The sequence below is a fragment of the Vulpes lagopus genome, chromosome 3 (assembly GCF_018345385.1).
Source record: "Vulpes lagopus strain Blue_001 chromosome 3, ASM1834538v1, whole genome shotgun sequence".
NCBI lineage: Eukaryota > Metazoa > Chordata > Mammalia > Carnivora > Canidae > Vulpes > Vulpes lagopus.
The window spans coordinates 157,866,690-157,891,660 of NC_054826.1; the positions used below are offsets into that span (position 1 = coordinate 157,866,690).

Genomic DNA, 24,971 nt, shown 5'->3' on the forward strand with positions numbered 1-24,971 from the left:
AACACTGGGAACCATGGCAACCCTTATGCAATCATTAGGAGCATTAAGCCACGTGCTGAGGATGGCAGAGGACAAAGATGAAAAAAAAATGGGTATCTCATATATTGCTGAGCTGCTAAATCAACCAGCCCTAGGGCCGACCACTCTATGCCTGGATTTTTAAAAATTTATTATTTAATATGGGTTTTCATTACTTATAGGAAATAGCATCTGGTTAAAATATCTCATTTTTAATTTTCATAGCCATGTGTAGGGTATCAAACAACAAACTGAAACTCAGGGGGAGCCTGGCTGGCTCAGTCAGTAGAGCATGTGACCCTTGATCTTGGGATTGTGAGTTTGAGCCCCACATTGGGCATAAAATTTAATTTAAAAATAAAACAGATTTAGACACAAATGAACAAACTGAAACTCGAAAAGGTTAAACCTGGCAAGGTTAAATAACCTAGCACTTAAGTAACAAATGGTGAACTGAAGCTCCTTTAAATCCAATGTCTATTTTAAGTGATTAAAAGTTGTGGATTTATAGTGGGCACTATTGAAAGATGGGAATGGGAGTTGGAATTCTTTTTTTTTTTTTTTTTAATTTTTATTTATTTATGATAGTCACAGAGAGAGAGAGAGAGGCAGAGACACAGGTGGAGGAAGAAGCAGGCTCCATGCACCGGGAGCCCGATGTGGGATTCGATCCCGGGTCTCCAGGATCGCGCCCTGGGCCAAAGGCAGGCGCCAAACCGCTGCACCACCCAGGGATCCCGGGAGTTGGAATTCTTGAAGTGACTGGCGAACTTCCTGACAGGAAGTAATAGAGATTCAAAAAAAGAGAAATGTCAGAAAAATAGAATATATTAGTAAATAAGATAAAGTGAAAAGACCTCTTCTTGAGAGAATATTAGAATTGAAGATTTTTATTTTTTGAGTAATTGAAGACTAGATGTAGGTTGTACCAATGTGAGGTAATTAACTGCATTTTGAGTGCTCAGGGACTGATTGCTTAATATTTACTAACAAACACTTACTATGTGGCACATTATTTTATTTACTTGGGATTCAGTGCTAACCAAAATCCACAAGATGCTCTGTGGAGTTCATGCTCTCCACAGAGCATGAAGAGGAGACAATAAACAAACAACTAAACTTTAGTGGATATGGAGTTTCTGGCCAGCATAGTCAGCAGCATTCAGTAGTGTATGATTTGAGATGAAGTTCCTTGGTTGTGGCTTGGCTGGCAACTGAGGCCTTTACTCAAAAGTTGGAAACAGAACACAAGTGAATGAAAATCAGGATGACAATAACTGGCAACTATGTGACTATTTCAAATATTTCATAACATATGCACACTCGGAAGTAAATGTTTAATGAATGATCTGATCAAGTTTTTTTTTCCATTCCAACTCTTCAACCCATTGCTTAATAAACTACAGATTATATTTTAAAGATTTTAAGTAATCTCTACACCCAACATGGGGCTCGAACTCATAACTCCTGATGATTCTTTTTTTTAAATATTTTTAAAATTTATTTATTCACAAGAGACACAGAGAGAGAGAGAGGCAGAGATACAGGCAGAGGAAGAAGGCTCCATGCAGGGAGCCCAAGGTGGGACTTGATCCCGGGACTCCAGGATCACACCCTGGGCCAAAGGCAGGCGCTAAACGGCTGAACCACCCAGGGATCCCCCCTGATTATTCTTTTTTAGACTGATGCAAAGATCTGAAAACAAAGGTGGGAGTCTTCACAGTGATTCATGGTTTCATTCAACATTCACTCCCCCGGATAAACTTCATGAGGGTAAGCATATTTGTCTATTTTATTTATTGTATCTCCAGCATCTGGAACAATGGCCAGTATTTTTGTTGAATTGAATAAATAAGCACCTACTGGATGACAGGTATTATGTTAATCACAAAGGTAAATAAAACAGTTCCTTAAGGAGTTTACCATTTTAAAGGCTCAAAAAAAAAAAAATCTCTTGGTCTTTACCTACATCAAAGTACATCCTTAAAGAACAGGGTTGTTAAGAATCTAATAGTATTATCTGTCCTGGATAAACGAAATTTATTGTAGGCTTCATATGATTTTCAATTTCAAAAATAAATTACCATTCTATCTTGAAAAATTAGTATTTGCATCAGTAGGTACTACAATTAGATGACCTATTATGAACAATGATTATGGTAAATCACAGAAAAATAACAATTTCAGATGTTTCTTTTAAAATTTTTAATTCCTTCTTTTCATTTGCAAGTCCTTTCAAATATATTTTAACAAAAATGAAGTGAGAATATCAGTTAATATGAAGCAACATAAAAGAACAAACAGAATCAGAAGGCAAATTCCAAAGAGATCACTGCTATAAATAGAGACATGGAAATGTCAGGACAGAGAAGCAAAGTTCCACTAAAAAACAACAACAAAACTGTATGCCAAGTGGGCTTTACATCTCACACCCACCCATCTTCAGTTAAGGATTTCATTGGCAAAAATCCTCTTTCAGTAATCTATTTCAAAACATAAATGTTAAGTAAAGGTAAATGTCTGATTACAAAAATCAAGATGTTTTTGGTTCTGCAGATTCTTTTTCCCCTTGTACCTAAGAAGCAAAAAACCTCCAACTGAAACTTAACCCAATCACTGCCGCTTCAGTTCTTTGATGAAATAAAGAGCACTGGACTAGGAATCTAGTCTTGGCTCTGTAATTAATCTGCATGGCTCTCATGCAATCTGGGTCAAAATTAACTCCATGATAAAATGACAGAAACAGACGAGATGATCTTCAAGGTCTTTCCAAGTCTGCTATTCTAAGAAAAGTTGAGTGAAACTTCTCTTCCATGCTTTATAGTCTCAAAAGTCAATATTCATACATTCACATATTTAATAATTTGAACTCTGCCTTTGCTGGGAAGTGGTAACTATAACAATTCAATTTTATATTAAAATTTTAGGAAAACAACAACAACAAAAGGTTTTACCAACATAAAAGCACTACACCATACTGGGCAAACCAAAGAGTAAGATCCAGTCCTCAATCAGCTCTCTTATACAGAGAGAAAAAAGGGGAGAGAACAAGATCTCTGTTTTCAGAACATGTACTAGTCTGGCTGAACAAACAAAATTTAAGCTAAATTCTGCATTTATTAAACTTTTTTGCAAAAGAGGGCAGTTTTCAAACTGATAAGCTTAAGAATCAACTAAGAAGCCTATTTTTTTTTATTTTTAAAATTTTTATTTATTTATGATAGTCACACACACAGAGAGAGAGAGAGAGAGAGAGAGAGAGAGAGAGAGGCAGAGACACAGGCAGAAGGAGAAGCAGGCTCCCTGCAGGGAGCCCGACGTGGGATTCGATCCCGGGTCTCCAGGATCGTGCCCTGGGCCAAAGGCAGGCAGGCGCCAAACCGCTGTGCCACCCAGGGATCCCCGCCTATTTTTTTTTTTTAAAGAAAAGTAGATTTCCTAAAAACATGTTTCATTGGGTCCAGGTGGGACCCAAGTATCTACATTTTTTAAAAATACCCCAGATAATGCACGGTGTTTCTCAAACATACCCTTAAGAAACACTGCCCTAGCCTAGATAAAAACAAAAAAAAACCAAAAAAAAACATTTTTTTAAAAAAGATTTTTATTTATTTATGAGAGACAGAAAGACAGAGAGGCAGACACAGGCAGAGGGAGAAGCAGGCTCCACACAGGGAGCCGGATGTGGGACTCGATCCAGGGTCTCAAGAATCAGGCCCTGGGCTGAAGGCGGTGCTAAACCACTGAGCCACCCGGGCTGCCTTTGTGTGCTTTTTATAAAAGGACTTTATGGGGATCCCTGGGTGGCTCAGCGGTTGAGCGTCTGCCTTCGGCCCAGGGCATAATCCCAGGATCCAGGATCAAGTCCCACATCAGGCTCCTTGTGGAGAGCCTGCTTCTCTCCCTGTCTGTGTCTCTGCCTCTCTCTGTGTGTCTGTCATGAATAAATAAATAAAATCTTAAAAAAAATTAAAATTAAAAAAAAAGGATTTTACTTATTTATTTGAGAAAAAGAGAGAAGAGGGAGATAAGGAGTAGGGAGCTCCAGCAGGCTCCCTGCTGAGTAGGGAGCTGGGTCAATGATGTAGGACTCTGGGCTCAATCATGACCTGAGCTGAAGGCAGCCACCCAGAGCAGAATGAGCCACCCAGACACCCCGACATTCTGGTTTTGAGGCAACACACAAAAGGAGTCTTGGAGATAGGTGTGGAAATACATCTAGGGAATAAATACAGGACCAAATCAGAGTAAATTAAGAAAACTTATATAACACTGTATGTTAATATACTGAATTAAATTTTTTTTGAACTTTCACAGGCCTAAAAAAATGATTATATTAGGGCAGCCCGGGTGGCTCCACCGTATAGCGCCACCTTCAGCCCAGGGTGTGATCCTGGAGACCTGGGATCGAGTCCCCCATCAGGCTCCCTGCATGGAGCCTGCTTCTCCCTCTGCCTGTGTCTCTGCTTCTGTCTCTCATGAATAAAATGTTTTTAAAAATTATTAAATCATATATATTACATATATTCTGTAGTTTCATTATATATTATATTCCGCATCATTATATACCACTTTTATTAGAAATTATTGGAATGTATGCTATAGAATTAACTGAAATCACTCAGGAAGGAACTGAGAGGTAAAGGCCAGTTTTTTGAGACAGATGCTGTCAAGAATATCAGATTTTCAACTTAGCATTATTCCTACAGTAAGGGGAAGCTTGAGAGAGTTATGGCTTATCAGTAAGGGCAGGCAGTTCTAAAATTTTTTCATTAAATACTGATATTCAATTTCCTATATATTCTATGACACTATGCTGTATCTCCCATGATCCTGGTCAAAGGACAGATCCTGCTTATAGGCAGGTTGCCAACAAATGTGTGCAACCAGCCAAACAATATATATTCAAAGAGGCCCTGTGTACAACACAGTAAGAATGGTCCTTCTCTCATTAAATTTGAAGAATCTAGTAATGTTAGGAATGGCACCTAAGCAAGCCCCTCCCTCTTCCCCCATATATACAAGGGCAAAGAAAATTTATTTTCACAAAGAACCCTTGTCTGTAAAAAATTTTACTCTTAATTTTCAGAAGACTCTGATTTAAAAACTCTTGGTATGTTTCTTTTGGGAGGTGGGCTATTTTATAAAGGAAACCAATATGCAACCAGCATAAATACTATCACAGATGTTGTGTGATAATACAGAGGAAAAACAAAAATTAAGCAATCCTATTCTTTTTGTCTTTTTAAAGACTTTATTTATTTATTAGAGACACAGAGAATGACAGAGAGAGAGAGAGACAATGACACAGGCAGAGGGAGAAGCAGGCTCCATGCAGGGAGCCCGACGTGGGACTCGATCCCAGGTCTCCAGGATCACACCCTGGGCTGAAGGCGGCGCTAAACTGCTAAGCCAACGGGGCTGGGGCTGCCCAATTCTATTCTTTTCTTGAAGAGGCTTACAATTTCGTTAGTGATGTGTATTACAAACCCATAAGCCCCCTGAAAATACATTTGAAAAATAACACTAATCATACCAAATATATTTACCACATTCACGCTCTCTCTCAAACACACATCACATCCTATATATACTTTAGTAAGGCATGTTACTAATCCAGCCAATGCAATTAACACAGAAGAACAAACTTCTTTCATATTGTACGACACAAGGGTTCTTTACTTTTGTATGTAATATTTTTGTTACCTTACATTAAGAACTGCCTTCTCAGGAAGAACTTTGGCATGTATCTTGATAAAAATGCAAATATTTTAAAATCCAAGTAAGAAATGCTAAGTTGTAAACCACATCACAGATATTACAAAGAGATACATTTCATTACTTGACTTTTTATAGATTCTGCTTGATTCAAGGTTGCTTGGGTTCAGATCACTGACACGGACACATGACCTTGGGCATCGCTTCTCAGCCTTTTGGCTAAGATCAAGTGTGACCTTGGGCATATTAGTTAACTTACCTATATCCCAGAAAAATAGAGATTTTAATAGCACCTCTTAGAGCCATTGTAAGAATAAATGAATTAAACACAGGTAAAGCACTTAGGTAATAAAATATAGGCAAACCCAGTATGGAGCACTAGCCACTATTAGCTATTGCTATGAATGTGCTATGCAGTGAAGACACAGAGAAAGACACAGCCCCTATCGTCACAGACTTTACAATTTGGTGGTAACTCCAAACAAACAATAAGTGATATTATGCTATTATTGCCATGATGTAGTATATGACAATAGGAATCCCTAAATTTTAGAGTTTTGGACAAGCTTTCTGGAAAAATGGAAATTACCAGGCCACAGTAAAATAAAAGAGGTGGGAAGAGTACCGGACAGAAAGGGAGCTCTGTAGTTATGGATAAAGGACAATGACAAGGATGATACAAGGCCGGATTTAGGGCAAATCAATGATATTGAGCAATACCCTAGTATTTTTCAGTCTTCTTACAGCCCTTCAACCAGGATACAAATTTGGCAACCAAATCAGAGAAATTTCAAATAACTGAAGAGTGATAGTATTGTAGCTTCCAAAAGGGAAAACAGAAATTACAGTGTAAAAATATTAGACTTTTTATTATCTCTTACTATTGGCTATTTTTCAGAAACAGATTAAAATGCCCTCTCATTGGTATGCTGGTAACAGGAAGAAGTTGTGTGATTACCAAAGAGCATATTGATCATACTTGAACGCAGGTCCTCTTGGACCAAGTCCAGAGTCCTTTCCACTATCTAAGGCTGCCTCCAGTTTCAGACAATGGTCAAAATGTCATCCTCCAAAATACTCCAAAGTTAATTTGTGTTCATAACTTTGTCCTCTAAAATGTTAATATATTCTGCTTCCATTCACACCTTAGTCTGAAATAGAATTCTAGAAACTCAGTCAGAAGGGATGTAAAGGTCATTAAACCAATAACCAACCTAATGATCAAATACCCTAACAATATCCTGGACCATTTACTTTAATTTGAAGTGGCCACTTTCCTCCTCAAATCTAACCTGCATCTGTTGTGACTGTGTACTGAGGAAATGCTGGCCTGGTTTAAATGACACAGAGTATAGCATGAAGTTATGAGATCCTTTTGGCTAAGACTGGTTAGGAGGTAGGTGATTGGTATAAAGTTGAGCCAGGAAGCCTGTACAATTTTGTCATTCTAAAATGCCTGTTAAGGGGTGCCTGGGTGGCACAGTCAGTTATGCATCCCACTCTTGGTTTCAGCTTAGGTCACGATCTCAAGGTGATGAGATTGAACCTTTTTTTTTTTTTTTTTTTTTTTTTGAGATTGAACCCCTTGTTGGGCTATGCACACACCAGTCTGTTTGGGACTCTCTCTTCTCTCTTCTTTTGCTCACTCTCCTCCACCCAACCTCTCTCAAATAAATAAATCTTAAAAAAAAAAAAAAAAAAGCCCGTTAAAAAGCCATAATGGATTAGGAGGAGGGGAAAAAAAAGCCATAATGGACTATTTTTCTCCAGGTTAAAAATAGGAGTCTATTATATTTCATAGATTTAACACATCCAAAAGTGAAAAGTGCAAAGAAAAAAATCACAGTCATTTGGTAAACAATAAATCAGAAGGTAAATGAAGAAAACTTGCCGGTACATTTAATAACCCCACTTTTATTACATTTGCTAATCTTTCCACTCTGTTATTTGGTAAATCTAGATGCTTCCTGCTAGACTTCTGGAAGTTCAAAAACACTGACTTTTGCTTCATCCTCAGGATGCAATATGAAATATCAATTTCTGTGGTAAGAATCTATAAAATATAATCCAGCCAAATATTTTGCCAATCTCTCAAAGCACAATTAGCCAATTTTAGACCATTAGCTATGATACATCCACTTTTAAGAAAATTTATATTGCAAAAGGGAATATAGCCAAGAAAAGCCTGATTTCATCAATTACAATGAAATTATCTACAGTAACCAGCAAAGTACAAATGGCTTTGAGAAGATCAAATGGACTGAGAACTCACATAGCCTAATCAAAAGTCACTGGTTGGTTTTCCCACAATTCAGTTGCTCTTGCAGGATCCGTTTTTTTTTTTTTTTTAAGGTTTTATTTATTCATTCATGAGAGACACAGAGAGAGGCAGACACAGGCAGAGGGAGAAGCAGGCTTCTGAGGGGAGCCTGATGTGGGACTTGATCCCGGACCCTGGGATCACACCCTGAGCCCAAGGCAGACACTCAACTGCTGAGCCACTCATGGATCCTGGATTTATCAAACCCAAGATTTGAACATAGCTGCAATCCAAAATATGTACACAGATTATCCTTTTTTAATTATAAAATGCCAGAAGCCAAATTACACGTTTAAAATTAGTTTCCATTTGCACAGTACTTTCTGGTTTCTGAAGAGCTCTCAGATACCTCATTTGAGGAGAGTAAAGCAAGTTATTATCACTAACATAGATGAGAAATCTCAGACAGACACTAAGCTACTTGCCCAAGTTCACAAAACCAACTCAAACGTAGAGGCAGATTTTTTTCAATATGCATTCATTCAACAAATATCTAGAACGCAGATTATGCATTAGGGACTAGTCAATGGTAGGCAGTCCTGGTTCTCCAGTTTATATTCTAAAGGAAAAGAAGCAATAAACAAATACATAGAACATAATTTCAGATAAATGCTATAAACATTTGCAGGGATTGCAGAATGCCACAACTAGAGGTCAGAAATGGCCTAATGAGGTGACATTTGAACTGAGCCTCAAATGATGAGGACACATCTATCATCCGTGTGAAAGTCTTTAAGAGCATCCAGGCCAGAAAAAAGATAGAGCAAGTATAAAATCCCAGAGGCAGAAAGTATCTTGGACAGCAAGGTGAGTGAAGAATGAGAGGAGTGTTTAGAGACAGTGGTCCAATCTTAGGGAACCCCTACACCACTTCATGAGATAGGATTTATAAGGGCAATACTTGGGGCACCTGGGTGTCTCAGTTGGTTAAGTGGGTTAAGTGTTTGACTCTTGGCTCCAGCTCACATCATGATCTCAGGGTCGTGAGATCCAACCCAGCCTAGTGTTGGGCTCCCCAGTCAGTAGGGAGCCGCCTCTCTCCTTCTCCCTCTGCCCTTATCCCAACCTGCACCATGCGCACACTCTCTCTGAAATAAATAAATCTTTAAAAAAAAAAAGTGCAGTAAGAAGACAAAGGTGAGATGATCTGATTTGTTTTAAATAAATCATTCAAGCTGCTATATGAATAAACAATTGTTATACAATCAGGTAGAGGCTTGAGCTTCAAAAGTACTGGTAACAGGTGCTTGTTACTTTTGAGGCCTTGCGTGTCTATTACCTATAACTTCATACTTTGAAAAAGCAAATCGTGGAGATTTAAGAGTAGAAGCAGAAAAATCAAGTAGAACACTATTATAATCCAAGATTGAAGTGATGGTAACTTGGGCAGAGTTTAAATGGAAATTAATAGAGTTTGCAACATTACCATGAAAGTATGGTAAATGGGTCTTTCCAATAGAGAGGAAGGGGCAGGAATGAAAGCTGACCAGTGGTTAAGGAGGGATGATTTTGCCTACCAGGGGACATCAGCCAAGTCTGGAGACATTTCCGGCTGTCACAATTGTGTGTGTGGTGGTATGTGGGGGCAGGGGGTGTTATGTTACTGGCATCTACGGTAGAGGCTAAGGATGCTGCTAAACCTATTACAGCACAAAGAATCACCTGGTTAAACGTGTCGATAGTGTTGAAGTCAAGAAATCCTGACCTAAACCAATCCCAACTGGCTCCCACCCTGGTTCCAGGAGAGCCTTACAAATAAACTACAGACGAAGGTCCTTCCCTTCACTATTTTTTTTTTAAATATTTTTTCCTTTCACTATTTAGAGACAACTAAAGTTGTCCGAAATAAAGCTAATTTGTGTGGAGAGGTAAATTCTATCACTCTGTGGTCAACTCTGCATTGATCAGGACTGGTAGACGTCTAATTGATAAAATGCGAAAAACCAATTGATCAACAAGTGTCATTTGTTGGACAGACTTTCTCGAAACACAACTGAAAAAATTTTGTCCAGCAATACGCCCCAACCATGCTTTTAGTCTTTTTGTCTTTTTTTTTTTTTTTTTTTAGCCAGTTCTCTTTCCATCCGTAGTCCGACACATTTACTGCTTTCCCAAATACGAATCCGCCCCCCTCCAAATCTAAGGAGACAAATAGGTAAGATAATGAAAGCTGTAGACTGCTAAGACGGTAGCAAAGGTTTCACTGGCGGAGCAGGACAGCCCACCCCAAAGACCCCGAACACTCGCAATGGGAAACGTGCTACTTTTTTTTTTTTTTGATCCGAGTCACCAAACACAAAATTGCCAAAGTTGGTAAAGTTCGTTTTACTCCAGTCTTTGTTATCAAAAAAGAAAGGCCTTGGGGGTGGGGGAGGGGGTGGAGCGGCATCACTTCGATCGACGCCTAAAGCATCTCAACGAGTCTGAAACTACTGATTTCTAGTAGAGCGGTAAAGGTCCTGCCACCAAACGCTCCGGACGGTCTGAAACTACTCGGTAACCCAAGTAGGGGAACCGGAAGTACGTACCGGAAGTCAGTCCCGGGAGGACCACCGGGAACGGCGTCCTACGGTAAACAGGGTTCTCCCGGGCCCCGGGGCTGGGGCACACTATTTTTAAAAAGACACAAAGTCGATTTTAGTCAAGAAAACGCATGTTGGGGGAAATAAAAAAAAAAGAAAAAGAAAAAAGAAAAGAAAAGAAAAGAAAAGAAAAGAAAAGAAAAGAAAAGAAAGAAAAGAAAAAGAAAACGGATGTTGTTGTTAATCCTACGGTGACCTCCGTTAAACCGGCCTCCGGACACACACAACACTAGGTTACCACGCGTGGTGACGAGATTTTAGGAACAATCACGTTTTTTATGAAGGCAAACGGCGGTCTCCGTTCCACAGCCTCATCCACACCGCAACGAAGCATCCACATCAGCCCGAGGCATAAGGCGGCCTCCAGCCTGACTTCATGCCCACCTGGCGATAAAACACACCTGTCCACCTAGAAGCAAGGCACAGGGACCCTCGGCTACCCTGAGAGTCAGGTCGAGGTGCCGCCGGGCCGGGAGGGCGGCTTCGCGAGCATCTCCGCGCGGCGTCCCGGGCGCGGCGCTCTCCAGACGCGGCCGCGTCGTCCTTACGCCTGCCGACGTTACCCCCCTTTCCCACGGATACACAGAATGACCCCCGGCGGAAAATTCACCCCCCAGTCCCTCCCCGAGGCCGCAACCAATAAAAAACAGCGACTCTTTTCTTCCGAGCTTCGGAAACTCCAGCCAAGCAGGGTCACCGCGCGTGCCTCCCGCGCCACCCCGGAAGTACTAGCCGCACGGCCGCGGCAAGAGAATACGCGTAGAGGAGGCGCCAAAAGAAACCCCGTGTCTCGCGAGATCTTAAACACAAGCCTCGCGACATCCCTCTGACTTTCCCTAGTTTTTTTTTTTTTTTTTTCCCCAGCCCTACCTTCCCACACACACGCACACACACCGGTTCGTTGCTTCCAAACATCGCGAGACTTTCTCCTTTCAGTCTCCGCCCCTTTACGGCACGATGGTCGCACAAGAATGTGATACAGCCTCGACGGCCGCCATTTTCTTTCTTTCTTAGCAGTTGGCTGAGGGAAGGTCTCTGCGAGGCAGCGGCAGCGGCCACTGTAGCGTAGACATGGCAGACTACTCAACAGTGCCTCCGCCTTCTTCTGGCTCAGCTGGTGGTGGAGGCGGCGGCGGCGGCGGCGGCGGCGTTAACGATGCGTTCAAAGATGCGCTGCAGAGAGCACGGCAGGTAAGTCCGGTCCGCGCGGCGGGATCGCGACCGCTCGCGGTAATTGGCCGCCGGCTGAGTAGGCCGCTAGTTCTTGGCGCATGAGGAAGAGGGAAGAAGTGCCCTTCCGGCCTCTGAAATGCGACGAGACTCGTGCTCCCCCACGCCGGTGGTAGTTGGGCGCCTGGAACTCGGTTTTGTGCTCGTTGGGGTTTTAAGCCACTTGGAACCCGCGACGCGCGTTTCGCGCAGATGGCTCCCGGGCTCGCTCGCTCGCTCCTGCGGCAGTCGCGCCGCCTTCTCTGAGGAGTCAGCTTGGCGTTTCCTTTTTTTTTTTTTTCTTTCTTTTCCCCCCTCAGAGCGAACGTCGGCCTCCGTGGGATCGAGCGCGCGTAGTTCTCACACAATAAGGTGGAAGGTTCTGGCAATGAGTCTGGGAGAGGACTGGGGTCTGCCCGCAGGAGCCATGGCCGGGGGGGATTGTGTCAGGAGAGCCGCCTTTCCAGCTTGCGGCTCGTTGGGGCTCTCGAGGTGAAGCTCACGCCGACCAGGAAGAGGCTTAGCAAGGCGGCGCTGGGATCCCGACGTGGACTCCGTCCTCAGGCAGGGTTTGCGTGTCAGTGGGTTGGCTCCACCAGCCCTTTCGCCCCTTTATTTCTCAAAATGGCTTCGGGCCCATTATACCCCGAAGTTTCAATTTGAATCTGCCTCTCACTTCAGAGCCGTAAACTGACCAGACCTCTTTGTATTACGTAGGTTGCGTACATTTGCCCCGAAGGCAGTTCTTTCCCAAACGGAAGCTGTTTTTTTTTTTTTTTTTAAAGAAAGAAAGAAGGAAAAAAAAAAAAAGATTTACTTCAGGAAATTCGAAGACTTCTTGATTGGAACTTTTAGATAGTCCCTTACCGTGACTGGGACTTAAAATGTCTGTTGTAGGTATGCCTGGAATTGTATGCAGGGAAAGCAACTTTATTTTCTTCGTTACGACATTTTCTCATGTTAGGGGCCTGATTTAGAGGACAGGCTTGGGCGCACGGCGGTCAGACTCATTTGGTGGTCTGTTTTCTGTGTGCGTTGGGAGGTAACTTCGTTAACTTTTTTTTTTTTTCACCGTCCAGTTCTATTACAGGATCGTTGGAGTCAAAGCTGCATAAGATCTGTAATAATGTAACAAAAGCGCTGGCTTTTTTATAATGGGAACACATTATAAAGTAACTTGCCTGTACTTGGTTATAATCAGATGTAGTCAACAAAAAGTCACCATTAATACCGATTGTGCAACTCTTTGGCCTGAATTTGATTTCTTCTGAACGCTTTTAGAATAGCGACCGAAACATTTGTATAGTGGTAGAAACCGTTAGCGGGTTTTTATTAGACTGGGTTGGAAGACTCACCTGAATTATTTGTTGTGCAACCAGTGTATTGAATTAATCTGTGCTACACACTGTACTTAGGTCCTAAGAGGTCTTTTTACTATGTGAATTGTAGTTCTGCCTTCTAGGAAGTGATGATGTAGTCAAGGAACCAAACGCAAACGGATAGTAGTATCTGATTAATACTTTCAGAGAGGAGTAGACAAAAGCGGCACCGTTAATTTATCCACTTATTCTGTAAACATTTATAGAGTTCCAGCTGTGAGTCAGGCACTGTATACAACACCAAAGATTGGGGTGCTTAACTGCCAAAGGACTGATACTTTAAGCAAGGCTTTAAAGAATGAGTGAAAGTTTGAGCAGTGGAAAAAGAAGCAGCCTGTGCAAAGGTATGGGGTTTTTTGGAATGACAGGAACCCAGGAAATGAAGTCGCTGGAGGATAATGTTGGTTGGGGGAAAGAGGGTGGAAATTGAGGTGAGTACAGTTGGATACAACTTCTGAAAGACTTTGGGTTACCATGCTTTAATTAAAAACTGGACCTCGTTATTTGGCTAAGCTATAATTTCCCAATTGTGTTAGATGGCTTTTTTAAATATAGAAATTGTCTTCAAGCTGGATTTCTTGTACTCTCTTTTTATGCCAATAGGTCACTTGCCTCAATGTTTTTGCTGTAATGATAATGATTCTTTACAGATGTCTTGCTGTAACTATTTTATTTTTTTTTACAGAATTGATCTTTAGCCTGAGATGCTTAAATTTAGCTTTTGAGTTGAATTTCCCCTTTTGATTACATTTGAAGATGCTTCTATATGTCAGTTGTAGCTGCTTGTCTGAGATATAGAAATGGAATACAGGGAGGAGTACTTGGAACAAGAGAACAAGTTAGGTTAATATCCGAACTTTTTCCTAAAGTGTATTAAAAGCATCAGATTGTATTTCCCAAATCCCCATCTAATCTTAAGTTTCTTTTTTTTGTCCAGCATATTATGCTGTTCTTGGAAGGAAGAGGTCTAAGAACAGCTTCTTGCCCTCAGAGAACCGAGTACTAACAGAGATGCTACTGGCTTTTTTAACTGGACAGTTTTTCATTAATGCAGGACAAGTGATTAGGGTCCCTGGTCCCTACCTAGCTCACTTTGCCATCTGGTAATTTAGACCAAATTGCCCAATCATTTTTCCAGAGAATCCCAGTGACTTATTTTTTTAATGTGAAATTTCCAGATTTTTAAATACTCTCTGAGCTAAATTCAGCACAGGGGCACCAGATTGCTTCTCTAGTTCAGGGTTTCCAGCCGGTACACTTTAGAGATTTATATTTGTGTATTTCAAGCTGTAACTCAAAAGGATGGGGTTGGGATTCTTTGGTGATCACACTTAAATAACCACTTACCAGTTCTGTCTCCAAAACATTGGAAAATCAAAATGTATGTTTCTACCTTTTTTTTTTCCCCTTGACATTATGGGAAGATAGAAGTGAATCAACCTAGGAATCCATATTTGGTAGAGCACAAATTAAACAAGAGTATCAGGCCTGATTCTTTAGCCTCTAAACAGCTATTAGTTTTTAAATTCTCATGTATTCTTGAAATCTCTTCCTTGATTGTAAAAGTGATTCAGACTGCATTATGTTGTTTGAATGCAATGAATATTTTATAAAATACAATTGTTGATTTTTCAGTTACCATTAATCTCTGCTGAAAAGTAGTGCTTGAGTAGGGTTTGATTTATTAGAGAATATGGGGGAGGGGAGCAGAGCAGCAGCGAGGGTCAGAGGGAGAGGGACAAGCAGACTCCAGGTTCAGTAAGATGCCCATCTCGGGGCTCTATCCTCAGACCCTGGGACTGACCCTCAGACCTGAGTTGAAAGCAGACGCTTAATGGACTGAGCAACCCAGGTGCCTGTTTTTACATTTTGTGACAGGATAGCAAAGCTTGATTGTGATTTTTTTTAATTTCTCTATTGTAGGAGAGGACAATATTGTTATAAAAATGGTTAATGTTTTTATTAAGAGCTCTTCTCTAATGTTTTTGTATTGTTTCTGAATTTTTGAAATGGTGTTAATTCTTCTGAGTGAACAAAGTATCAACATTTCATTTTCATTTGAATAGTTCTAGAACTATTCAGTGAATAATAGGGAGGTATAAATAAGTATCCTTTCTCTAATGCAGAAGTTCCTTGGAGTTCAAGGAGTGCTGCTCTGCAAACTCCTGCAGCATTTGTAAAAGCCAACCAGAAGGTATTCACAGCTTAAACCATTTTCCAGTCATCATAGTTACTATCTTCTCTGGCCTAAAATTCTTTCTAAAATCAACGCTAGGCAGCGTATTTAAGTTCTAAGGAACAATCCAAATGTTAGGCCTTTTAAAACTTAAGGGTGGAAAAGCAGTTGTTTTCAGCTTTGATGAAGAAACCTTTCAGAAAATAAGATTTTAGTTAGATACTCAGACACAAAACAGGCTTTTGAGAAAGTGAAAGGATGATTACGGGAGGTTAGATTGACTAAAGCTTTTTTAAGTTTTTTCTTTTTTTAAGTAATCTCTACACCCAACTTGGGGCTCGAACTCATGACCCTGAGGTCAAGAGTTGCATGCTCTTCTGAGACAATCAGGTGCCACCCCCAAAGCCTTTTTTAAATCAAGCATTTTAATATTTGCTCCTGATATGCTTTGTAAGAAAGAGAGAAATCTAGAAACCATAAGAAGTACAGTTGGCATATGGGAACTGATATATATATGTGTGTGTGTGTGTGTGTGTGTGTGTGTATTCAATTTTAAGTGATAGATTCGTAAAAAAAAAAAAGTGATAGATTCGTAAGTGGTTTTTAAGTCTTGAGTTGTTGAAAATACTTATCCTCTCCAGTTTTGTAATTATAATGAAGCATGGAGCAGTTGGTTTAGTTCCATATCAGGATCCCTTTAGGGGAATTCTAGGCACCAGAAGTTTGATTTTTGTGTGTAATTTTTTACCATGGAAAATTTCAGATATAAAATTAACAGAATAATGAACACTAATGAACCTATCACTCACCTTCGGTGACTACTCCCTTGTAGTAATTAGCATTGAGCTATGTAGAAATTGGGACATCATCACTGACTTACTATGTAACCCATGTTAAGTTACCTCTTGAGATTTTTTTCTATTGTAAAATGGATCTCTGTCTTATTAGGATTGTTGTGATGATTCAGTGACAAAATGAGTGTAAAATATATAGTATGAAGTTTAGTCTGTTGCTGGCACTCAGCAATATTAGTTCATTTCTCCTTTCATAGAAAAGTGGAGAAAATGTCCACTGGTTGTGTCCTATCTTGTGACTTGAGGCTACTATTTTTTACGTAATGTTGTTTAGTTAAGTGCAAGTGATTATTTGCCCTACTCTAAAAAGTCTTTAACCATGATATGATTTATGGTTTTGTAGCTGAGACTTTTCTTAGAGATATAGCTTCCCAGGCTTTTCCCCCCACCACCCTCCCATGTTTCCATAGCACAGGATTGTCTGATAGAAATATAATGCAAGTCCCATATCTTATTTAATGCAACATACCCAAAATATTACCATTTTGACTTGTGTGCAATGTGGAAAAAAACTGAGATGCTTTCCATTCATTATGTTTGATTCAAGTTTTCAGTATCCTAATACATACATTTCAATTCGGACTGGCCAGTTTTTAAGTACTCGGTAACCATGTGTGGCTAGCATCCACCTTATTAGAAAACACAGCCTTAGAATCTCATAGGGTGTTTGCATTCTCTTTGCCTACCACACAGTTTTTTGAAGAGTGATGGGAGAGAGCCATGGTAAAGATAGAATTAGGACCCAGATTTTCCTCAAAGCTATTTATTTGGTCAGTTGATTCTGAAGATTCCTGATTGACTACTTTATTTGTTCTTAGAAATCAGAAGCTTAATTCCAAATGATTATTTTAACTCTTTGAAGTTATTAATGGTATTCATGGTAGTAATAACATTTATCTGCAATTTTTGTTTTTCTTTCAAATTCTATTTCTAGTATACGTATGTTTAGTATATATATGTATGAGGAAATTTAACACTGAATAGTGTATAGCAGTTACGATTTTATCGTTAATGATGGTGTCCCTTTGTTTTTTAAGATTGCAGCAAAAATTGGAGGTGATGCTGGTACATCACTGAATTCAAATGACTATGGTTATGGGGGACAAAAAAGACCTTTGGAAGACGGAGGTAAGTTATAGTCATAAGTATTTTAATTGTTTTATACACAGGTTTAGGTGAAGGTGATTTTTCAGTATTTTTCAAATGTTCTTTTATTGAAGCATTCATTACTTTTATAATAAGGTTTCTAAAATTGTAAGGTTTATATTGGCCTCAGAAGGAAAGGGGGGAAAAAAAGACCTTAGACAAGGTAGGTAAAATTTTGAGTCAATCAGCCAGTTTTGCCTTAGACAACATTTTGTCTCTTTTAGGATTGTGCCAGATTGACAGTTTGCACAGACATCTTGTTAATATACTGAAAAGAACAAAATTATAAAATGTTCAGAAGACATTTCACTGGTTTTTCTCATCATACATGAATTAATCTTTATATACTATGTTTTCATTGTTTTTGCTATTTTCAGATTTCACTTTAAAGGTTGATGTTGCTATAGTTTGCTACTCTAGTGTGTTGTAGGTTATACCTTTTTTATGTTACTTTTTTTGTTTTAGTACCTTGTTTTGTGTTTCAGGTTTAACTCAAAATGTGGCTTAAAACAGATTTACAGTGCTTTGTATTTAAAAAAAAAACGTAATTGTTGAAGCTTCTGAACTTAGAAGTCTGCAAGTATTTTTTTGTTTTAGATTTGATGTATGAACTTTGATACTTTTTTTTGACCTATTATTTATTTAATATTTTTTTAAGGAGGATTCTGAATGAGCCTATAGAATGTATTTGTAGCTTTTGACCAGGTGTACTTGGTTTCCTTTTATTTAAGTGTCTTTCACATTAATAGTGAGGTTTTAATATACAAAAAAATGAGCTAATGATGCTTCAGATGTTGTATGTAATGTATTCTTTTTATTTTATGTGTAGATGGCTCTTGGACAAGTCCGAGCAGTACAACACACTGGGAGGGAATGCCCTCTCCTTTTAAAGGCAGGAATTTTTATTTATTACCTGTGTTTAGTATGTAAACGTGAAATAAACCAGTGGATTCTTAAATGGACACAAATATTTCTTGGATTATGTGTCTGAATTTTTGCTGCACAACATTCTGATGTTTAATCATTTAAGTTTGAAGGGGGGAGGAAAATGTAGTACTTTCAGATGTAGGTTGTCTATTCTAAGGTATGCATTGTATTCATCTGTGTAAAGGATGTAGATGAAGGTAGTCATGTAGTTGCTTTGAGTTTTTCTGCTGAAGTGTATGCTGTGAAATGCTTGGTTAGGAACAATAGAATAGTTTAGATTGAGATTGCCTTGTAATGTGATTTTTTTATTTATTTATTTTGCATAGCCTTGTGGTCACTGTCAGATACACTCAACTTTTGATATGTCAAATTTTCACATTTTGATAGGTTCTGTTTTTCTTCCAGTCTTCAGTTTCTACAGTGGGAAGCATCATTAGCCTTTAGCATGTGATATTTTGCTAGTAATGGACCTAAATACTTTGTCTTGTATCATTCTAAAGTGCTTAACATACTTAAAGGTCAGTGATTTGATACAGTCAAAAATAATTTTTAAAAATGTCTGTGCATCTTTTAAACATGAAAAGAATGAAAGAAATGTAATGTTTCTATTGATTACTAAGAGTTTGGGATAAGTTTTGGCACTTTTGGTTCAAATAATAAAGTTATCCTCAGCTATTTTGATTAAGTGTTTACACTGATTCTTGCTTGGGCACGGGTTAGCTAAGTCTTTTATTTGTACTTATTGGCAAAAAGTTAAAAGGCTCTTAATTTTGCAGATCAACCAGATGCTAAGAAAGTTGCTCCTCAGAATGACTGTAAGTATTTCAAATGAGTTAAAAGCTAAAGTAACCGAATTTTAGTATTAGAGTTTTGTTCCTGGTTTTTGTTGGGTGTCTTTGGAGTTATTTGAAAGCCATGAGTATTTTAGAATGTCTTCATAATCTCCCACTTCATTTATGGCCAGGTACATATTAATAAGGTTTGTTTACTAAATTATTTTTATATCCAATTTATTTTATAATTCCAAATTTTAACCTAAGCTTGCAAAGAAAGCACAATTTCTTTGTTTCATTGCTAATGATACCTGCCATTTCACTGACTTTCTTGCCCACTGTCAATGTTGATTTAAGTATTCTGCATAAAATTTTACTCTCAAAGGTGGTGTCTGTGTGTTCAGGAAAAATTTTAGTATTGCTTGATATGATTGATTGTTAAATATGTGTGAACTTTAATTTTAATTTTTGATTTTTTGGTAGCTTTTGGAACACAGTTACCACCGATGCACCAGCAACAAAGGTATAGTGAAATGCTTTTTAAAGAGTATTTGCATGTTTTAGTTGAACTGTCCCTAAAAATACAACCAAGTTGGTGTATAGTGAATATGTGTCTTCAGTTTTTTGTTTGTTTTTTTTTTTTCGGTATATTTATTTCCCTCCACTTCCTTTGGAGATACATTTGTAATTTGGGAGGATGAGTAGAATTAGCTACATATTAGAAGAATTAAAGTGAATGAAAATAATTAAGAAAACAGTTCCTTAACTCCACCCCAAACCCTCTGTAGCTCATTTCTTCAGACTGTTCATCTACCATACCCTCCTCATTTGATATGTGTCCCCTTAATTCAGATTTTGACTTGAACTACTCAAGGTATATTTTGACTACGAATATGTGCCTGAAAATCTGGTTTAAGCCATTAGACTTCAATATCTATCAGATTACCTGTTATATGTAAACAAATTCTCTGTATTTGAAGGAAAATGTTAGTTTTTGTTATTTGTTAGCAGGTCTGTAATGACAGAAGAATACAAAGTTCCAGATGGAATGGTTGGATTTAGTAAGTCATCTACTTTCTAAAGTTTTTGAAAACAATCAAAACATACTTTATAGTCTTTTAGCAAATAATTTTTTTCTTTTTTTTCCTTTTTTTAACTAGTAATTGGCAGAGGTGGTGAACAGATCTCACGCATACAACAGGAATCTGGATGCAAAATACAGATAGCTCCTGGTAATGTTATTCTCTTGCTGTTTTCAAAGTGACTAGAAAACTAGCATAATTTTTTAAGTCGCTAGTGAAAATAATGTTGTCAGTCTTCTCTTGACCTAAGATTTTTTTTGTTTTTTGTGTTTTTAATTGCAGATAGTGGTGGCCTTCCAGAAAGGTCTTGTATGTTAACTGGAACACCTGAATCTGTCCAGTAAGTATGAAATCATATGCCTGAAGCCAGCCCCTCTTACCTCTTGAAGGACATTGCCCTTACAGTTGAACTGATTTTCTCCTGCACTACTAATTTTCCCATTTTTTAGATCATTTCTAACAACATATAAACATGTTTGAAAATCCTTCCATCTTGACAAAAACTGTCCTTGAACCTCACATTGCTTTTTCTTTGCCTCCTTACATAAGAAAACTCCTTAAAAGAGGTGACCGTTTGTAATATCATTTGCCTGTTTTCATTTTGTCTTGAATTTATATGAATCTTTTATTCCCATCATTCCACTGAAATTGCTCTTTCCAAGTTCACAATGGCCTTTGCTTCATTCCACTCATCAGCATTGTTTGACACAGTGTGAATGGCTTTCCTAGAGATACCCACCTCCCTGGCTACTCTTTCTCGGTCAGTCTTGGTGTCCTGCTTTATCTTCCTGATCTTTCAGAATGAAAGTGCTATGAAATTCAATCCTTTTACAATATTGTCTCCGTGTACTCCTTAGATGACTTCATTTACTATATTAAACTTTATTTAGTATATAGTTTTATATATCGTAAGTTTTATATAGTCCTGAATTTTATCTTCCTCCTTTTTCTAAATTCTAGACTCCTATCAAGCTGCTCACTTAGTATCTCCACTTGAATGTCTACTAGACATCTCAAACTTTAGATTGTCAATAATTGTTTTCCACCCCATTCTCAGCCTGCTTTGTCTTTTACTCATCTCAGTGTATGTCAACACTTCTTTTTCTTGGGGCACCTGGATGGTGCAATCGGTTAAGCATTCAACTCTTGGCTCAGGGTCATGAGATAGGGCTCCGTACTCGGAGCAGAGTCAGCTTGAGACTATCCCTCCTTCTGCCATTCCCCCCACCCCTGTGCATGGGTGCTCTCTTCTCTCTGAAATAAAACTTTTTTAGAAATACTTTTATTTTTTTATTCCTCGTTTATTCATAGGCAACTCTTTGGTCATTTTTCTTCATACTTTATTTGGAATCCAGCCTCTTCCTACTACCTTCTATACTGCCACTTTGTCTGTGACACAGTTTGTCTATATTTCAACGTGTTTCCATTCTTCTTAGTCTTGTCAGTGGTAGTCTATTCTTAAAATACTGTAGCCATAGTGATCTTTTTAAAATGTGAATCATTTCATATTATTACTTTGCTCACATCTTCTAATGCTTCACCACTTAGAGTAAAAGGCATAGCCTAACTCACCTGCCACCTTTCTCACTTGTTTTTTTGTTTTTTTTGTTTGTTTGTTTTTTTGTTTTGTTTTGTTTTTTTCCCACTCCTCTCTGAACACACTCTGAGCCCCATTTAGTTTTTGTTCTTTCAGCACACCAAGTATACTTCTCACTTGAGTCCTTTGCAATGTCTTTTTCTTCTCTCTGGAACATTTTCTCTGATATTTTCACTCATATTTTCATAGTTACTCCCCCTCTTCCGTTACATCTTAGTTCAAATGTGGTCTCCTTATCAGTAAGTGTCTTGTATGTGTGCTTTGCATAAAGTAGCATACCTTTATCCACACACATTCTGTCCCCCTTATACTTTTGATTTTGTCCATATAGCAATTAACCAAATATGCTGTTTTTAGTTATTTAATCAAAGTAAGCTGTACCAGCAGGAAACATGTCTGTTTTGTTCAGTGTTACAACTGTATTATCTAGAATAACTACTTGGTATGTGGTTGACATGTCATAAGTATTTTTGAATTAATTAATTTTAATGTGCAAGTGACTGAAGTGATGTTTTAAAATTGGGAATTCATCAATTATTGGCAAAATATCTTAATTCTGAAGTAACTTTAGAAGTAGAGTGCTACTTGGGTCACCCATGTAGCACAGTCAGTTGAGCATACAACTCTTTTTTCTTTTCTTTTTTCTTTTTTTTTTTTTTTTTTTTTTTTTTTTTGAGCATACAACTCTTGATTTCAGCTCAGGTCATGATCACTGGAATGGTAAGATTGAGCCCTTGCATTAGGCTCCACACTTAGCAGGGAGTCTGGTTCAGGATTCTTCCTCCCACTGGCCCACCCTCTTGCACGTTCTCTCTCTAAAATATGTAACTCTTAAAAGGGGAGGGGGGGGCTTGATGGCTCAGTCCGTTAAGCATCAACCTGCGGCTCAAGTTATAATCCTGAAGTCTGGGGGTCGAGTCTCACGTTAGGCTCCCAGCTCTTGGGTAGTCTGCTGCTCTGTCTACCCCTCACTCCACTCATGCTCTCACTCTCTTTCAAATAAATAAATAAAATCTTAATAAAAGACTCCTTCTTCCTCTGCCTCCCCCCCCCATATACACGTGCACACACACTCTCTCTCTAATAAATCTTTTTTTTTTTTTTAAGAAAAATGTGCTATACTCAAAAATACTGAAAATTTTATCTAGAAAATTTATTGCATAGTTTAATTCTTTCTGTCTGATGGCATTTTCTCTTAATTAAAATTGTTAAATTAGTTTTATTCCCCCTAAACCTGAATTGGGATGGGAGAAGTAATCTGATTTTATTGTTTTGTATTCTCTATTTGGATATGCTGTAACTTACTGTTTGACTCCTAATGTGTTGACAGATCAGCAAAACGGTTACTGGACCAGATTGTTGAAAAAGGAAGACCAGCTCCAGGCTTCCACCATGGTGATGGACCGGGAAATGCAGTTCAAGAAATCATGATTCCAGCTAGCAAGGCAGGATTAGTTATTGGAAAGGGAGGAGAAACTATTAAACAACTTCAGGTATTGCTCTGTCTTTTCACCTGTTTTGAAGCCAGTTTCCTTCCACTCCCCTTCAGTTAATAAATTTGATTTTTGTGATTAATAGGAGCGGGCTGGAGTTAAAATGGTTATGATTCAAGATGGGCCTCAGAACACTGGTGCTGACAAACCTCTTAGGATTACAGGAGACCCATACAAAGTTCAGGTAGACTTAAGTTTATATTTTACATAGAAGGATTTGGGGGCAGAATGGGCAAAACATGCACATATAATGTTTTGAGACATGCTTTCTAAATTGGAAGGTTTTTGTTTTGTTTTTTTGTTTGTACTTCAGCAAGCCAAGGAAATGGTGTTAGAGTTAATTCGTGATCAAGGTGGCTTCCGAGAAGTTCGAAATGAGTATGGGTCAAGAATAGGAGGAAATGAAGGGATAGATGTAAGTAAAAATACCCGTTCAGAAATGGTTGTATACTAATTCATAAATATGTGTGTTTTTATTGTTCTGTGTTACATAGCCTTTTCTAACATTGTATTCCCTGTCCCTCAGAACACCCCCACAACTTACGCCTTAGAGTACAGAATATATATCTTGTACCCTATTTGATGCAAGCACAGTGCTGTATACACTTCTGTGACTTGAGATAGATTAACTTTCAGGAAATGGTTTAATACTTAGTCTTCTTTGTGTAAGGTCCCTATTCCAAGATTTGCTGTTGGCATTGTAATAGGAAGAAATGGAGAAATGATTAAAAAAATACAAAATGATGCTGGTGTTCGAATTCAGTTTAAGCCAGGTGAGTACATACATATTTAATTATGTGTTGGTAGCAATTATTTTTTTGACATAATTGGTGCTAATTCCAATTTGTTTGTTTGTTTTGAAGATGATGGAACAACACCTGATAGAATAGCACAAATAACAGGACCTCCAGACCGATGTCAACATGCTGCAGAAATTATCACAGACCTTCTCCGAAGTGTTCAGGTTTGACAGATGTTAATATTTTCATTGTTTTCATTTAAAAAATATTTTCCTTCAAGTCTGAAAGTGCCCCACCTCTTTAGTTTTATAACAGAATCTGACAGTACTTTGATAATAGCTAAAAAGTTTAAGTTGTTTAGAGTTAGACATCTTGGAGCAGGAAGGCAGCTACATAAGTGCACTGTCTTAATCCCAGTATAAAAAGAACAAATGGTGGGTATTGCTTGGTGATTATTTGGGCCAAGTCCTCTAGCCTCTTTAAATTTCTGGTTTGAAAAAGTGAAAGTTGAGGAAAATAGACATTTAATGACCTTATTATGGAAAGAAGAGTATACTTCCATACTGATTTTCTTTCTTTTCTTCTTGTCTTTCCCTTCTTTAGGCTGGTAATCCTGGTGGACCTGGACCTGGCGGTCGAGGAAGAGGTAGAGGTCAAGGCAACTGGAACATGGGACCACCTGGTGGACTGCAGGAATTTAATTTCATTGTACCAACTGGGAAAACTGGACTAATAATTGGAAAAGGCAATGTATTTTAAACTCTTAATGTTTTAATGTATGGGTAAAAAATTAACACATGACCTAATTTTTCTGGAAGCTATTTCTGTTGTATTATGAACCAGTAGCAATGATTTTTCTTTGGTATCTTATGATGATTTATTTATTTTTTTAATTTTTTTAAATTTATTTATGATAGTCATACAGAGAGAGAGAGGCAGAGACACAGGCAGAGGGAG

The 24,971-nt window shown here is 38.5% G+C and overlaps 2 protein-coding genes across 21 annotated transcripts in view; one reads left to right on the top strand and one right to left on the bottom strand.

The window, feature by feature from the left end:
* DNAJB4 (DnaJ heat shock protein family (Hsp40) member B4) overlaps positions 1 to 11,216 on the bottom strand; it is a 43,269-nt gene extending 32,053 nt beyond the window's left edge. Inside the window, exon 1 of the mRNA XM_041748816.1 lies at positions 11,040 to 11,216. The gene's annotated coding sequence lies outside the window, so the exon portion shown is untranslated. The remainder of the gene's footprint in view (positions 1 to 11,039) is intronic.
* A 315-nt stretch (positions 11,217 to 11,531) lies between these two features.
* Positions 11,532 to 24,971, top strand: part of FUBP1 (far upstream element binding protein 1) — a 34,343-nt gene continuing 20,903 nt past the window's right edge. For 6 of the 20 annotated variants that reach the window (XR_005986522.1, XR_005986521.1, XR_005986523.1 and 3 more), the window contains exons 1-14: positions 11,532 to 11,829; positions 17,294 to 17,384; positions 18,232 to 18,294; positions 19,106 to 19,144; positions 19,586 to 19,625; positions 20,111 to 20,163; positions 20,263 to 20,334; positions 20,467 to 20,524; positions 23,112 to 23,274; positions 23,360 to 23,458; positions 23,588 to 23,689; positions 23,945 to 24,047; positions 24,138 to 24,238; positions 24,618 to 24,759. Coding sequence is in view for 15 of the 20 variants with exons in the window: in XM_041746768.1 (XP_041602702.1) it covers positions 11,710 to 11,829; positions 17,294 to 17,384; positions 18,232 to 18,294; positions 19,106 to 19,144; positions 19,586 to 19,625; positions 20,111 to 20,163; positions 20,263 to 20,334; positions 20,467 to 20,524; positions 23,112 to 23,274; positions 23,360 to 23,458; positions 23,588 to 23,689; positions 23,945 to 24,047; positions 24,138 to 24,238; positions 24,618 to 24,759 (1,246 nt within the window). In the remaining 5 variants the exon portion in view is untranslated. The remainder of the gene's footprint in view (positions 11,830 to 17,293; positions 17,385 to 18,231; positions 18,295 to 19,105; positions 19,145 to 19,585; positions 19,626 to 20,110; positions 20,164 to 20,262; positions 20,335 to 20,466; positions 20,525 to 23,111; positions 23,275 to 23,359; positions 23,459 to 23,587; positions 23,690 to 23,944; positions 24,048 to 24,137; positions 24,239 to 24,617; positions 24,760 to 24,971) is intronic. The other 14 variants (XM_041746773.1, XM_041746770.1, XM_041746782.1 and 11 more) reach the window with 11 other exon arrangements.